The sequence below is a fragment of the Zerene cesonia genome, chromosome 11 (genome assembly GCF_012273895.1).
Source record: "Zerene cesonia ecotype Mississippi chromosome 11, Zerene_cesonia_1.1, whole genome shotgun sequence".
Taxonomy (NCBI): domain Eukaryota; kingdom Metazoa; phylum Arthropoda; class Insecta; order Lepidoptera; family Pieridae; genus Zerene; species Zerene cesonia.
Genome location: NC_052112.1, coordinates 1,350,425 through 1,366,693, shown reverse-complemented (window position 1 = coordinate 1,366,693; position 16,269 = coordinate 1,350,425). Strand labels below are relative to the sequence as shown.

The 16,269-nt window shown below is 36.3% G+C and overlaps 3 protein-coding genes across 6 annotated transcripts in view; 1 reads left to right on the top strand and 2 right to left on the bottom strand.

The window, feature by feature from the left end:
* LOC119830230 (xaa-Pro aminopeptidase 3-like) overlaps positions 1-5,321 on the bottom strand; it is a 6,101-nt gene extending 780 nt beyond the window's left edge. The window contains exons 1-9 of the mRNA XM_038353166.1: positions 5,179-5,321; positions 4,810-5,072; positions 4,376-4,525; positions 3,912-4,048; positions 3,180-3,418; positions 2,032-2,202; positions 1,437-1,543; positions 803-940; positions 9-97 (exon numbers count right to left, since the gene is read on the bottom strand). Coding sequence (XP_038209094.1) covers positions 9-97; positions 803-940; positions 1,437-1,543; positions 2,032-2,202; positions 3,180-3,418; positions 3,912-4,048; positions 4,376-4,525; positions 4,810-5,072; positions 5,179-5,221 — 1,337 coding nt within the window. The 5' untranslated portion in view covers positions 5,222-5,321. The remainder of the gene's footprint in view (positions 1-8; positions 98-802; positions 941-1,436; positions 1,544-2,031; positions 2,203-3,179; positions 3,419-3,911; positions 4,049-4,375; positions 4,526-4,809; positions 5,073-5,178) is intronic.
* Positions 5,322-6,274: 953 nt separating this feature from the next.
* LOC119830228 (casein kinase II subunit beta-like) lies at positions 6,275-11,282 on the top strand. 2 transcript variants are annotated; one of them, XM_038353165.1, is made up of 8 exons: positions 6,291-6,379; positions 7,272-7,445; positions 7,546-7,621; positions 7,706-7,808; positions 8,408-8,507; positions 9,086-9,177; positions 10,346-10,535; positions 10,801-11,282. In XM_038353165.1, exons 3-8 carry the CDS (start codon positions 7,550-7,552, stop codon positions 10,898-10,900), a joined length of 657 nt encoding a protein of 218 aa, XP_038209093.1. In that variant the 5' UTR covers positions 6,291-6,379; positions 7,272-7,445; positions 7,546-7,549; the 3' UTR covers positions 10,901-11,282. The 2 variants fall into 2 exon arrangements, with proteins under 2 accessions (XP_038209092.1, XP_038209093.1); XM_038353164.1 differs by lacking the exon at positions 7,272-7,445 and having other exon boundaries at positions 6,275-6,379.
* A 2,219-nt stretch (positions 11,283-13,501) lies between these two features.
* Positions 13,502-16,269, bottom strand: part of LOC119830385 (amidophosphoribosyltransferase-like) — a 25,568-nt gene continuing 22,800 nt past the window's right edge. For all 3 annotated transcript variants that reach the window (XM_038353382.1, XM_038353384.1, XM_038353383.1), the window contains exons 12-14: positions 15,556-15,777; positions 15,013-15,133; positions 13,502-14,668 (exon numbers count right to left, since the gene is read on the bottom strand). In XM_038353382.1, coding sequence (XP_038209310.1) covers positions 14,514-14,668; positions 15,013-15,133; positions 15,556-15,777 — 498 coding nt within the window. In that variant the 3' untranslated portion in view covers positions 13,502-14,513. The remainder of the gene's footprint in view (positions 14,669-15,012; positions 15,134-15,555; positions 15,778-16,269) is intronic.

Here is a 16,269-nt window from a genome sequence, read left to right as displayed (position 1 = left end):
TGGCGCACACGGGCACGCGGCGGCGCACCAGCGGCGCGTCGTGCACGTCCAGCCCGAGGTAGTGCGACACGTGGTGCGGGCACAGGCGGTACGCGCGCTGTGCGAAGACAGACAGACAAACACTTGAGCTTCGAAAGGTTAAGACTGACGGATAGATTGCTTAGAGTGGACAGGATTTGGATAGGGCAAATTTGAGATAGTGTAGTGGTGAGGACCTCGGACTTCAAAATCGACAAGACGGGGGTTTGTGGCTATGCAAGCGAGCAGCATATAAATAATTTTTTCAATTTATCTGCGCATGTGGATAACATCACCACTGCTTGAAACGGCGAAGGTAAACATCGTGAGTAAACCGGCATTTCTGAGAATTAAAAGTTCAAAACTTGTGTCCCAACAGTGGGAACTTATATGGGCTGATGACGATGATGATGGTGATGATGATGATGATGATGATGATGATGATGAATATGACTACTAAGCAGTCTATATAAAAGAAAAAGGCATGCGTGTGTCTCCTTTATTCCTCTCTCCCTCTCTCTTTATCCCCAATCTTTAATAGAGGTCTTATGTCGACAAACAAATGGCCTCATATCTCTGCTAATGACCGGCGTAAGTCCGTATCCCGTAGGAATATCGGAATAAAAAGTTGCCTATATGTTATTCCACTTGTCCAGCTATCTACGTTCCAAATTTCATTGCAATCGGTTCAGTAGTTTTTGCGTGAAAGAGCAACAAACATACACACAAACTTTCGCATATATAATATTAGTAGGAAGGAAGTAGGATAAGAAAACCAGCTCACCCCAATTAATTCATTAGCATCTATATTCTTAGGTAGAATGCCTTCCTGTTGCAGGGATGTGCCGAGCAGTCGACACATGTTGTCGAACAGTTGGTCCAACGCTGGCCTCTGTTCGCCAAGCAGCTCAATCAGACGTTTCTAGGAAAACCATTTAACGCATCTTGAACATAGCTCTATGTCTCATTTTCTGATGATGATGATGATGATGATGATGATCATAATTCATAATAAAATTATAAACATAAAATACATGCGACATGCATAAAAATGTTCAGGTAAATTGGACTATTGACTGTTCATTTCTGTCTCCTTTACTAACATAGAAATCAAATTAAGACCAAATGAGAAAAGTAAATTTGTTGAACTTTATGCAGTCGGAGACTATATAACTATATAACGCAATTATTCACAACTAGCTGCGCCCTGCGGTTTCACCCTTGTAAGTCCGTATCCTGTAGGAATAGCGGGATGAAAAGTTGCCTATATGTTATTCCAATTGTCCAGCTGTCTACGTATCAAATTTCATTGCAATCGGTTCACTAGTTTTTGCGTGAAAGAAAACAAACAAACACATCCTTACAAACTTTCGCATATATAATATTAAGTAGGATATAGTAGGATAGGATAGGATTACCTGAACGGATAAAACAAGCTCATACAATATCCTGTGATGTTTGGAGAATTTGCCAGACACGGGCCACGTGCGAGATATGTCCGAGTTGTAGAGCCAACGTTGACAACCTGACCACATAAATCTTTCTCTATTTATTAGGTATTACATAGGTAACAGTTCAATATGGTTCAGGCCCCCTTGCTAGCCAATACCTGTGTTAAGACGACCTGTTCCTTCCCTAGGAATGGTACATAGAATAATAATAAATAAAAACATATTTGAATATGCATTAATGTATGTTAGGTGTTAAGTGTCTATAATGACATTAAGCGGGCAATTGAGCTGGTGATTCGCCTGACGATAAGCGATCACCACCGCCCATGTACATTAGTTATAGTGCCTTTAAAGGGGAAAGGGATAAGAAAAGGATATACCACTGAAAAGAATGGACTGGGAAGGGTGAGGAAAAGGAAAGAGGCCAGCATTGAGCCCACGGCGCGTTTACACTTTTTAATACAACTGGCCCATTTTAATATTCGTTACAAATCGGCCCAACATGACCCAACATGACCCAACATGGCCCACCATGGCCCACCATGGCCCCCACATGGCTCACCCGCATCAATGAGCAGCATGTCCCGCTGCGCCAGCAGCTGGTTGTTGGCCACGTAGTGTATGTGCACGGCGCGCGGCCCGCCCGCCACCACCGGCGGGAAGGCGCCGTGCTCCGCGCCCGACATGCGGCACGCGTACTCGAACACGGACGATATCGCGTGCTCCGATACGCCTGCGGCCGACATTACAACATAGACTATAGAGCGAAGTCGTCGACATCACTACATGGTACAGAGTATACAGCAAAGTCGTCGACATTACTACATGGTATAGAGTATAGAGCATAGTCGTCGACTACAGTACATGGTATAGACTATAGAGCGAAGTCGTCGACATCACTACATGGTATAGAGTATAGAGCAAAGTCGTCGACATCACTACATGTTATAGAGTATAGAGCAAAGTCGTCGACTACAGTACATGGTATAGACTTTAGAGCGAAGTCGTCGACATCACTACATGGTATAGAGTATAGAGCGAAGTCGTCGACATCACTACATGGTATTGAGTATAGAGCAAAGTCGTCGACATCACTACATGGTATAGACTATAGAGCGAAGTCGTCGACATCACTACATGGTATAGAGTATAGAGCAAAGTCGTCGACATTACTACATGGTATAGAGTATAGAGCAAAGTCGCTTTCCGCGTCTGTCGCTATGCGTGTAAATATGCTTAGATCTTAGTATTGTCTTGTGTTCGATTCTACGCGAGTATCGTACATTGAGATAGTTGAAGACTTTTTAACGGATTTCAAAAGGGATTCTGTTTTTTCATTATATCATTTGATCAGACGTTTCGAACACTTTACAGCGAGCATGGTCACAGGGAGACTGTCTCAGTCTAAAAAACCTAAAGCCTTAAAATAAATTAAAAAGTCTTTCATTTTCAAATCACTACATTAATTTAAGCAAAGACGCTTCCTGCATCTATCTCTATGTAGGTATTAGATCCTTACAACCACACAACGGACTTTGACGAGATTTTTTTAACAGATAGAATGATTCAAGAGAATTGTTTATATGTATAATAACATTTATAAAACAACTCCGAATTTAACGAGTGCGAACCCACCGTCTCCATCCCGGTACACTTATACGCACTTACGCTATCGTTACATGCATTCAAAAAAAAAAAGCACCTACCCACCGGGTTTCGTGCAGGCCATGGCCATGTTCACAGACTGCGATCCGATATAACACGTCTCCTTCATCAGTTCCACTTCGGCCGGCGACTTGACAACACGCATCTGATGCAACGCCCTCTGCGGGTCCTCCAATGCCGCTTGTCCTTGCCGGAGCGACGAACGCACTGTCTCGTGGATGTCGGGGTTCGCTGGTGACTCGTTGTGGTACCAGAGTACGGAGGGTTTCGACGAGGCCACTGTTCTACAAAGCAATTGGATTCTGTGTAAATTATATCCAGACAAGAAGGATACAGTTTTTTTTCTAATTTATATTAAGCTAGAGACTAATTTTATAATATAATCAGAGGATTTAACTACTTTTTTGCTGGCAAGAATTAGGCTAGATCGCATCAGGGAAGTACCACACCCCTACAGAAGACTGGCGTGAATTAGTAGTATACTACTGCTTCATATTTTATCCTGTTTTCATTGAATGCGGGAGCCAGATTCCCATTTCATTTTTCTCATCCTTCCCAGTCCTTTCCTTCTTTCCAGTCATAGATCATTTTTTCACGTCTTTCCTCTCAAAAGCGGGCAGCACATTTGCAGAGGCACCATAAATAATGTTCATGAGCAGGAGCAGTGGTGATTGCTTACCATCAGGTGAACCACCAACTCAGTTGCCAGTGTATGGCTTAAAAAACACAAAAACTACTCTGTGACGTCAACTACCATATATACAAGAACAAACAAACCTGTGAATAAAATTATTGAAATTATCAACGGGTTGTGCTTCGTCCACGGCAAACAGAGTTGCGGCAACACCACAGCCTGTTCTCGGTCCTTCCCATAATTCTGCATGACTGTCTTTATCATGAACAAAGAGTATTGACTGAAATAAAGAATGTATATATATCCATAAACTTTCATTAAAATATATAATATAATAGTTAAAAAAAGTTGACAACCTACTACAGAAATATGTATTTGCCTTGTTATTGTGTTATGCTGTCTCTGATGAATATAAGTTTTTTATTTCTATCTCTGGGTTCCCTGGCTTTTCATGTACCATGAGTGAAGCGTGGTAGACCACTAGCTTTAAATAAAATCCAATAGGACAAGACCAAATCAAACAAACAAACATCTGTACATTATTTGGAATACTAAGTCTTAATAAGATAACATTATTTTTAATATGTATTACAATAAATAAATTTACCTTATAAGTGTCTCTATTTGCTGGTTTGACCATCACAAGAATGGCAGAGGGTTCCAAACATCCTGTTAGATAGAAAAAGTCAGAGTTCTGTCTGAACACATATGGAATTTTATCTGACATATACTGCTTTCTTGCGGCTGGTATTACTATCTAGAAAAAAAAAAAAAATGTATGTCCATTTAACTTTTTTCCTACACAACATTTTGCCAAAAAAATTATATATACTGAGGTTTAAGAAGCAGGTAAGCTCTATTCAAATAATTCAATATTTAAGTGTAACATTTACAAATTTATTTGTTGTAATAAATGTTAAGTATATACAGGATATTGAAAGAAAAAAAGTTTCATTAATAAATAAATTTCATTATGTAATAAGAACCAAATTTACTATTATATATTTTCTACGACTATTTATATTCAATTTATAAACTCACCACATGCGATCTGTGGACATTGTCCACTTCAGATATCAACTTGCTAACCAACGCCTCTCTGCGCTCTTTGTATTCCATTTGTGTAATACCACAAGTTAGATGGCCATGAGGTATTAAATGTGGATGGGTGTGAAATGTCGGCTGTCCCACGATACCATTTGGGATTGTGAACTGTGTCCTAAGTTCAGAGTCCGGAGGATTTTGCATACTAGACATTTCACGGAGAGATTTTTGGCGACAAACTCTTGATGTGTTTTTCGCCACTGTAATATACATATAAGTTAAGAATGCCGAATTGAAGTGGTAATTCTACTAAGGAATATAGGTAAGGTCGTATTAAAAATCAAATTCATAAGTAACAAAACTAACCTAACTTACCAAATCGTAACGTTAAATACTTTATACCGTTCATTTTAAATTGATAGTCTATTGGCAAAATGAATTATTTTGTATTTTTTTTTTTATTTTGAATATTTTTCGACCTCGTCGTTACTTTTCGCCAACTAATTTGACATTGATACAGATGACAGCATACATCACGATGACAGCAGTAGTAACAGCTCTGTAGTAAAGGCTCCCTCACAAAGGCGCGTTATTATAAGGTCGATATATCGCATGCGTTACTGCGATATCTATTTTCTGTAGATTTTGTATTAGGATGGTCATCTAGTTACACACTGTTGCGATAATAACACCGCAAGAAGTAGGACGTTGTGTTTCTCCGTCCTGCGATATCATCTTGTAAGTAGGTACTTACTAGTTATATCGATCGCTATGCATATTTCCCGCCATTTTTTATCCTTCGAGTGCCGTCGTAGCTCGGCGCTCTCTCGTTAGATATATCGATACAAACAACGACAGACGATAAAAACGCAGCGCGTGGAAGGGATATAAAAGGAATCGAGACGCATTAACGCAATACCGCATGCGATATTATCGATATATAATAACGCGCCTGTGTGGAGGAGCCTTAACACAGATAACTTTTTACTAGCAGTTTATATATATATATATAAGTGTATAATCTATGACTATATACTAGTCAGAGAACGGCAATCTTAGTCAAATAGACATAGTATAATTACTATACTATGTCCCCAGTTATACCAAATGATTATTGTACATTACTTATTGTGTAAAAAGTCTGCCAATTAGACTTATTACTGCGCTTATTATACTATATAAATAGAATTTAGTCCCTAAATTCAAAAGCAACATTAAAAATTTGAAACTTCTAATCACACGGTCATAAATTAAGACAGATAATGGATATAATGAGTGATATAACACCAACTTTTACTTTTTTAACAATGCCATAGAAAAACTGGTCATAAGTCACATCGTATGATAACAAAATTAATATTAACATGAAATTTTATATAGTATAGATCATACCATAGAGTATAGATATACTAACCACCCAAACGTCAAAAAAAAAAAACATTGAAATTTGTTCTCCATAGAATAGAAACGTCAAACGTTAAACGTAGTAACTAGTTCTTAATCTGTGGGAAAGAACATAAAATGAGAGTCTCCTCCCGTCAAGCGCGGCTAATAAAGGTACCAAAAGGTGAGGTTTTGAATATATTAATTATTATTATCTAACGAATTTCAAGCTTTAAATCACATTATATATAACTCACTTGTTTTTCATATCTGAAAAATCTTTTTTAAGGTTATGCTTTGTCAAAACATAGAAATATTGAAATCTATTTTCTTGCTATGTTTAGAAGAAGAATGTTGTATTCCATTTCTTTACAATTCAGGCTTAAATTTACATTCTGGACCGTTGATGTGAAAGTTCATAATTTGTTTTTTTGTTGATTTCTCATAAATAAAAGGCTTTTTACAAATTTATTTTGAAGATGTACACGGTCTACGAAACATATACTTTTAAAGTTTTTATAAATTCAAGTAGCATGCCATGGTTATATATTTGTAATTTCAAATTTGTATGGATGTAAATATTTGGACATGGTATGGACGTCAAACGCAATAAAGAAGATATTTTACTATCGGTCCGCCCCGGCTTCGCCCGTGGTACATATATAGCCTATAGCCTTCCTAAATAAATGGGCTATCTAATACTGAAAGAATTTTTAAAATCGGACCTCAATCAAATCTCAATCGGCGTTCAAAGAAACAAACAAACTCTTCAGTTTAATAATTAGTATAGATTTAATTTCATATCATCCTTTTGCATCTTATTGTATTTTCACATAATCGTATGCTAAATTTAATGCAGTAAATGTTGCGAAAAATATATTTTTTACATGAAAAAAGCTAATTTTTCATTACCTTATATGAACGTAATGTGAAGGCACGCAATATAACAAGTTTATAATATAAAAATTATACAATTCCTTGTGCTTTTATTCTTACTATATTTTCCCTAACCAAATTATGGCATCCCACATTCCACTTGACCGTGTCTGTCGTACCCTAAATGTACATATAAAAAGGGTGGGAGCACGGAGGGAGACAGCCCTCATGCGCTGTAATGAAGCAAACAATGACAAGGTGGAGTGGCTGATGCTGGTCGCTGAAGGCAACCATAAGCCAAACCTGTGGAGCCAAGCATGAGTGACCCTGCTGCAAGCAAGGGCAGAAGGGTTGATCTTTCCGCAGCATGGGAGGTAAGGCGGAGTCAAATCAACGGTCCATAGTGGAAATTTTCACCCTAATTTATTGTCAGAAAAATAGCTTAGACAATGGTTTCATACATAAATATTTCAGAAAAATGAGCAGTTCCGAGGAGGTCTCATGGATAGATTGGTTTTGCAACCTTCGCGGAAATGAATTCTTTTGCAAGGTACTGTTGTTCCACTATCATACAAAGAAATTACTTGTAATCATCTAAATGTTTGGTATTTTATTAATTATCATTGTGTTTTAGGTGGATGAGGACTATATAAGTGATAAATTTAACCTGACAGGCCTCAGTGAGCAAGTACCTCTATACACAAAGGCTGTGGACATGATATTAGATTTAGAACCTGGTAAGATTATTTGCATGTAGGATTATTAGCATTAGATAATAGAATGGACATAAAAAACAGAAAGAGTAGAAGAAATTAAATTACTGAGGTGGGATCACGGGTGACCGAGAGGCTAGGCGTTGCTACGGTTTGGCAAAAACGCGGGTTCGAATCCCGCCTCGTGATCAAATTTTTCCTATTCTTTCAAAATTTCTCAGTAATAGAATAGTATAAGTAGAATGATTCACATGACAGACAGTCAATTCATTTTAATTTTTAGTTTTATAGCATTGAAATGCTTTATAAATGAGAATTTTTTCTATTCTTTCAAAATTTCTCAGTCAATTCATTTTAAAACCCTAGAATTTTGTTTCTAATGAGCACTAATTTGTGTATTAATATGTTCAATACTTTGTGAAGTTAAATTTGAAATTAACAGTTTCAGTGGACTAACTATGACTATGAACTATGACATATGAACAATAAGACAATAATATAATATAAGAATAACAGTATAACAATAATATAATATTACAAATGTTGGGTCACTAACGTAAGAAGGCCTAAAAAGTCGATTTTATGTATTGTTACATGTAATTATAATATTGGTATATTTTTAGATGACGATGTAGAAGATAATGCAGGTTATTCGGGGCAACTTGAGCAAGCTGCGGAATTGCTATATGGATTAATACATGCCAGATATATATTAACTAACAGGTATGTAAAAATAAGGGCTAATTTTATCTAGAAAAGCATATTATCATTTCTTTAGATCTATCATTAAAATTAAAGAATTAAGGCACATGCTTTTCACAGTTTATGTTGTAGGATAGATTAGAGTATTCCGTTGTATGAATTCTGAAGCGCTATTGATTAAGGACTTAATACAAAAAGCTCTAAATATGTTGTTTTTGTTTTAGATTCTTTCATATCTCTTTTTAAATGAACAAACTTCCGATAATACTCTTTTTTTTCTTAGAACTATATTTCCCTAGTTATAGCTGGATGTAACTAATGCCAGTGTTAAAACTGAGATTGGTATTGCTCAAATTTGAATATTATTTAGTCTCTAGTTAGAACATTTAACTAGGGAAAACCCCGTTCTATCAAAACCAGGGTTTTAACTGTACCAAATATATTGTTTTCTACATAAATACAGAAGAATGTATTTTGTATAATCTATTACTTCTCTTTAAACTTTGTAATACAATGATATAGATTTAGATAAATTGTAACACTAACTTTTTAAATGAAATATATGAATCACAAGTTGTTGCATTGTTAAATCTTTCCAGAGGGGTCAGTCAAATGTTGCAGAAGTATCAGTCAGGTGACTTTGGTAACTGTATAAGAGTGTACTGTGAATCACAGCCTATGCTACCTATAGGTGAGTCGAAATGTAATTGTTATAAAAACAAGGGTATCGAAATACTAAAGCGGGTTAGATTTGTTATTTAAAATGCTCTAGCATGTCATTAAAATAAAATATAATAACATATAAAATATAATAATATATAAAATATACATTGATCCTTCGATTCAGATGGTAATTTCGTGGCTATGAAGAGAGGGAAAAAATTAAAAAAAAAAAAAGAAAAAGTGTGTGTATGTCAGATACGTTAGGGGTTAATTTTAACGTAAGAACGTCAAATTTCGCTAATCTGACGATTTGAACGTAACAATAGAGTATATTCGATATTTTCTGTGTCTCCTCTGAGCGCACGCACCAATATTAACTGCTCACACTTCCTTGAAGTACTAAGAATTAGGTGAGGTACTTTCACTTATATTAAACTGACGTGCTCGAGTCAATCATCAATCATCGATCATCGAATCATAAAATGCTTTATCTGTACAAACTCACGACTGTAAATAACAATATCCTACTTAATATAATAAATCCGACAGTTTGTAAGGATGTGCGTATGTTTGTTACTCTTTCACGCAAAAACTAGTGAACCGATTGCAATGAAATTTGGTACGTAGATAGCTGGACAAGTGGAATAGCATATAGGCAATTTTTTATCCCGATATTCCTACGGGATACGGACTTACGCGGGTGAAACCGCGGGTCGCAGTTAGTATTGTTTATATATAACAAAAATGCAGAGTACAAAATGCGGCTTCATAACTAAAAACACTAACTTTTTAAAGCATGCTAAATAATAATTTTTCACAAAAAAAGTAACAAAACATCCTAAGTAGTTATCCTTTCTAATACCACACTGATTATAAGTCAACCTTTTCATTCGTTTTGCAAAGATTACGCGAGCCTCGTTAAGTGATGTTTACTATACATTCTTTCTTTCTTAATGTATATAAAATATTGTCACCATATCCTAGAAAGGTGGCCCGTTTCCTCTTCCTCACCCTTCGCAGTCCATTCCTTCTTTCCACTTATCAATCCTTTCCCCTTTCCTTTTAAAAAGCGCATTCGCAGAGGCACTACCCACTACTACCCGCAATGTTCATGGGCGGTGGTGATCGCTTACCATCAGGCGAACCACCAGCTCAATTGCCCTCTATAACGTAAAAAAAAAGGATTCTATTCCCAGGTCTCTCGGATTTGCCCGGTGAAGCGATGGTGAAGCTCTACTGTCCGCGCTGCATGGACGTGTACTCGCCGATCGCGTCGCGTCACCACCACACGGACGGCGCCTACTTCGGCACCGGCTTCCCGCACATGGTCTTCATGGTGCACCCGGACTGCAGGCCGCAGCGGCCCACCTCCCAGTTCGTGCCCAGGTACCGTACATGCGCGTTAATAAATAAATAAAAAGAAAAAAAAAAACAATTTTTTATATTTTTTTTTGTACCGATTTAGCTCGATATGACAAAAAGAAACCTTTTTATGATATTTATCGTCTTGCATAAACAAGAAAAATAAAAAAATAATACAAGCCAAAGGCCGCCATAATTTAGGTAAAATAAAATTTTTAATAAAACTGTCAAATATTTATGACATACGTAATACCGTTATAAATACTGAATAATAAAAATATGATTGCAGATTATACGGTTTCAAGATCCACTCCCTCGCGTACCAGATCCAACTGGCGGCGGCAAGCAAGAGGTCCTCGCTCCGTAAGCACAACAATGGTAAACGTTAGAAACGCAACGAGCCGCGAGGCCGCGCCTACGAACGAGCCTTCTAGAATTTACTGGTTATCGTAAAATAATTAAATTCAAAAAAAGAATTCGAATTCATTTTTGAAATGAGAATGTGGGGAATGTGAAAATGTGATTGGATTAACAATTATTGTAACAATTATCAAGATGTCGTATAAAATAACATGGATCGAGTTAAATTGTTTTCCAAATGTATCGATAAATAACAATATCAACCTTTGGTAAAAGGCATCGTTACAATAAGTCCAACGATATGTTGCCTCAATTAATTATTTATCATTTTTTTTTTGTATAGATTTAGAACCGATAGATTGTAATATTCGTTGTTAAGATATTATTAAATAAATAAATATGGGTGAAGCATCGCGCATTTCAAATTTCGTTTGCCTTCTTGTGGTTTAAAATAAAAAAAAAATATAAATAAGTGTTTCCGAACGTAGGTAAGAATACACTGAATAAATTATAAACAGAAACATGCCACAGACAAATATTAAGAGAATTAAAAGAATACATAAAAATTTGACAATGAGGCGAGATATAAACCCACGTTTTTTCGCCCAACAGTGGCAACGCCTAGCTTCTCGGCCACCCGTGATCCCGCCTTAGCAATCGAATTTCTTCTAGAATAATATATTTAAAGATAATAAATTTTCTTTCGGTTTCATGTGCCTATAGGGACATCCACGCCATCTATTAAGATGATTAAGAACAATCTCAAACGGTACGAAACCTTATTTAAATGATTACAATATTGTATCAATGGAACGCGTCCTATATTAAATATATTTTTAATTTCATTGTATTCAAATGCTATATAAATTGAAAAATGTATAAAAAATATATATTTTTTTTTTTTTTTTTTTTTTATGTCATAGCGGGCAGCTGAGCTGGTGGTTCGCCTGATGGTAAGCGATCACCACCGCCCATAAACATTCGCAAAGGTAGTACCTCTGTGAATGCGCTGCCCGCTTTTATGGGGTAAGGGAAAAGGAAAGGATTAACGAATGGAAAGAAGGAATGGACTAGGACGGGTGAGGAAAAGGAAACGGGCCTCCGGCTCCCCCACTCACCGTACGAAACACAGTGGCATGCCACTATTTCACGCCGGTTTTCTGTGGGGGTGTGGTACTTCCCCGGTGCGAGCTGGCCCAATTCGTGCCGAAGCGTGCTCGACTCCCACAGTAAAAATAATAATATTTCGAAGTGCATTTTATCATTCTTCTGTTTCGTCGCATTTGAAATGTCTTTTTTCCCTTCTGTATTCATATTTTATTTGAAATGCTTTGCTCGGAACGAACTACAAACAAATGTCAGAAGATATGACGCCTCAACTTATTTTTGTATATATTCAGAACAATAACTATTCGTAAACATTTGTAAGGAAGTGTGTAATGAGTTCCCCAGCGGTAAAGATTCGAATTATTCAAACTTTTTGACTAATATTTAGTGTGTAATGTCATCTAATTGAGTGTGGAATTTTATAATTCGTCTTCGCAAGCGTTAAATTTGAAGTAAAACCATCTTACGGTATACCGTGAAGACTTTCTGCTATCTTTGAAATGTCTGAATTCAGTCACAGTATTACTACACTATTTTATGAATGTTATTGTACATATAAATCTTCCTCTTGAATCACTATATTAAAAAAAAACCTATTAATATCTGTTGCTTTATTTAAAAAATCTAAATATTAAGACACAGATGGCTGAGCGCGTTTTGTATGCTTTGTTTTCTACTATGAAGTGTTTACGCACTAAATATTTTTCCAATGAAAGATTGAATTGGAAAATTTGTCGCTAGAGAACACACATTTTGCATTGTCATAAAATGCATTGTATTTATCATATTATATATTTTTATAATATAAAAATTTTAACAACTACAGTTGTTACTAGATTATTATGTTTCATGTAAGTGTATCCAATGTAAATACAAAATATATGTTTTTTTTATCCCTGATTTTTATTTCCTACTGCTTCCGTGGTACATTTCACAATGATGTTATAAAGTGCTTTTGGACCCACGGTGTACAAAAAAAAATCAAAGGTCCAAGTTGAACAGAACGTTTCAAAAAAGAAAATTAAATGTCTCGGTCTGACAGGACAAAGAAGGCTGATTTTAAGGTGGGTTATTTTTTCAGTCGTAATCTTACTAGTGACCACTTGAGTTTATTGCGAAATTTTGATACAATATGATAAAATTTCCGTAAGCCTATACTATGTATTTTCCGTAGGCGTAAGAGTGACGCAGAAATTTTTCGATCGTTCAGGTTTATTGAGAGTTTAAGGGTAAGGTTCATAGAGAGGCATAGAGTTATCTTAAATTTGGTGGGTATAGGCACTAAATGATTTAATCGATTTTAAGAGCTTGCTGCTGCAAATAGGGAGTATTTTGCTTATTGTAAAATAGAATCGTCGAAAGGTTATAAGGTTAGGTTAGGTCGAAAGGTTATAAGGTTAGTATTATCCCAGGGCCCAGTGTCATTTAGTATTAATTTTTTTAAAGTGTCGAACTTGGGTATTTTATTAAATTTTTTAAGAGATTTATTTTGTTAAATGAGGAATTAAAATGAAACACACATGTAACATTTGTACTTTGTAATTAGTAATAGAACAAATTCGTAACTAAATAAAAACAATTAATTCAAAATAACCTAAAAAAAATGTTAAAAAAAACATTCGATTTCAAATGAGTTTTGGAATGTACATACAGTCCCTAGGTTTTAAAATCAGATCACCTATAATAATCATTCGACAACGATTTATGAATACTACAAATAGAAAAACGTGGAATGAAACCTAATCTACAAAATACATATAAAGAGTGTATTCGACCATATATTTCTATTCAAATTAGGAAAAATCTTTAAAAATATTCTCTTATACTAAATATATATTCGTTATAATATTCGAACAATCAACATATTGTATATATCTGGAGGGTTACTGTGACGTCTTAGAGTATTAATTCCAAAAAGTGGGAAAAGGACAGCAATGTAGATCGTATAGCGCCATCACTTTCCCACACCGTACTCAATACTCTGCTAATACGTCACGGTGTCCCTCTGAGATGCAACGTCACTGCTTATTCTACTCGGGGCGAAACCAGCACGACCCGTCACAAAATACTTATAATATAAATGTACAAAACATCCAATTAAAGATAAGGCACTTGAAGACATACAGCAATGCGTATTTAGAATGTCATGTGAGGTTTTGATTATATAGTATACGATAATTTTTGAGTAACAGACTGACTCGTTTGAAAGCGGGTACGTCTGGAGTGATTAAATTTTATGTTTTTCAGAATATTTCCATTGTTCTAGTACAATTCTTATAAATAGTTATATTCTAGTAATATTTTCTACATGAGCATTAATGTATATGTATTTATTTGACGTAGGTACAAAGTACATCGCGGTAACAGTGTCGTCTTGCTATCATTAATAAACCGCTGAATTCAAAATACGAATTTAACCAGTCGGACATGTCCACAATTTTAAATCACTCCCGACGTACGTATAAAACGACCTCTACAAACCTACCACAAAAGCATCCATTCTACCATCATCTACCAAACTACCACTACCATTTTCTACCAATCGACGTCCTCCGGCAGGCCCCCGGGGTAGTCTCCGGTGAGGCAGGCGGTGCAGTGGCCGCCCACACCGTCGCTGGGCGTGGCCTTCATGTTGTAGTGCACTGCGCTCACCAGACCCTCCACGCTCAGGTATTCGAGACTGTCAGCGCCTGGTGAGAATGGAGATCGATGCAGTGCAGTTGGATTTTATATTTGCTGGCAAAGTGTGCTATTAACCACCCACACAAATAACAAATCTATGTATTTCAAGTAAATATTATTTTTACATATAGAATCCGATTATTTCATTCATTTAATCAAATGCAATAACAGGTGCGGAAACATTTAACATGCATAAATTTAAATGTGTTATAACTTGTAATAAATTTTAAGGAGGAGGAAAAACTTGAAAAAATATTTAATCAACTTACAATCCCGCTAGAAAGAGAGTTCTTAACGAGAGAATGATTAAACACAATCTCTCATAAAAGTGTATAAATTCAGCATCACTTACCGACGTGTTCAGCCAATTTAAACGTGTCCATTTTATTGGCAATCAGCTCCTCTCGGGTGGGGATGTTTATACCCATGTAGCACGGGTATTTAAGGGGGGGAGACGCTATCCTTATATGCACCTGAAGATAGTTTAACATTTGAAATTAATATGATTTAAAAAATTATTGACTAAGTTAATACTCAAAACAATCAAGCTCGAAGAAATAAGCAAACAAGAAATTATTATTTTACACAATTCATCACAAAACAAATACGGCTCGCTCAACACAAGTAGCATAGATTAAATCAAAAAGGATAAGTGAATAAACGAAAACTAGACATTCACTAAAACAAGTACAATTTTACGAGAAGACCATAAACCTTCATATTTTTAGTGGGTAATTACTTCGTAAAATATCATTTTCTTTTTACAAGGAAGGCATAAATTTTGTTTATATGACACTAAGACACCAACAACCAACGTTCAGAATGTCCGACACAAAATTGCTAAAAACATATCAGTGTGATACTTAAGATCTATTCTAAATAACTTCAAACGCACCTCCGCCGCCCCAGCGTCTCTCAGCAGCTTGATAATCGGGCCTATAGTGTTCCCTCTCACTATAGAGTCGTCTATGAGCACGATTCTCTTGCCCCTCACGTTCTCAGAGAGCGCCCCGAACTTCTTGGCCACGCCCAGCTGACGTAAACGGGTCGAGGGCTGGATGAACGTCCTCCCCACATATCTGTTCTTGCACAGCACCTCCATGAATGGTATGCCGGACTGATAAAGGGATAAAGGAATAAATAAAGAGGTTATATCAGTGGATAGTAGTAGAGATGTATGGTGAAAGCAGTGCGATAATAGTGCTGTACTTACATTTTATTTACAATATAAAAGTTAGACGTGACGATTATAATAATCGTCTCTTATGATAGTGATGAAACAACGCTATGCTATGTTATGTTAGTTCCTTGTGTTCGCAATTGTCAAAAGCAAATAATTTTTCGTATTACTGTGAATGCACGTGATTGGTGGAGTGAAAAGAACTCAAAAATATAAAATATATTTTATTTGCATCGTTCCATAGAACCCAGCGTTTCACTAAGCCCAAACTGATGACTAAGGCACTATTATTGGTGTTTAACGAGTAAACATTTGGACCTCCCTAGGTGGTTATAGTGTATGTACCATATGACCCCACTAACTAATTTTAGTGTTTGTCGTCGCCCCACCTAGCGCCAGTACCCAGTCGCCCCACCTAGCGCCAGGCCC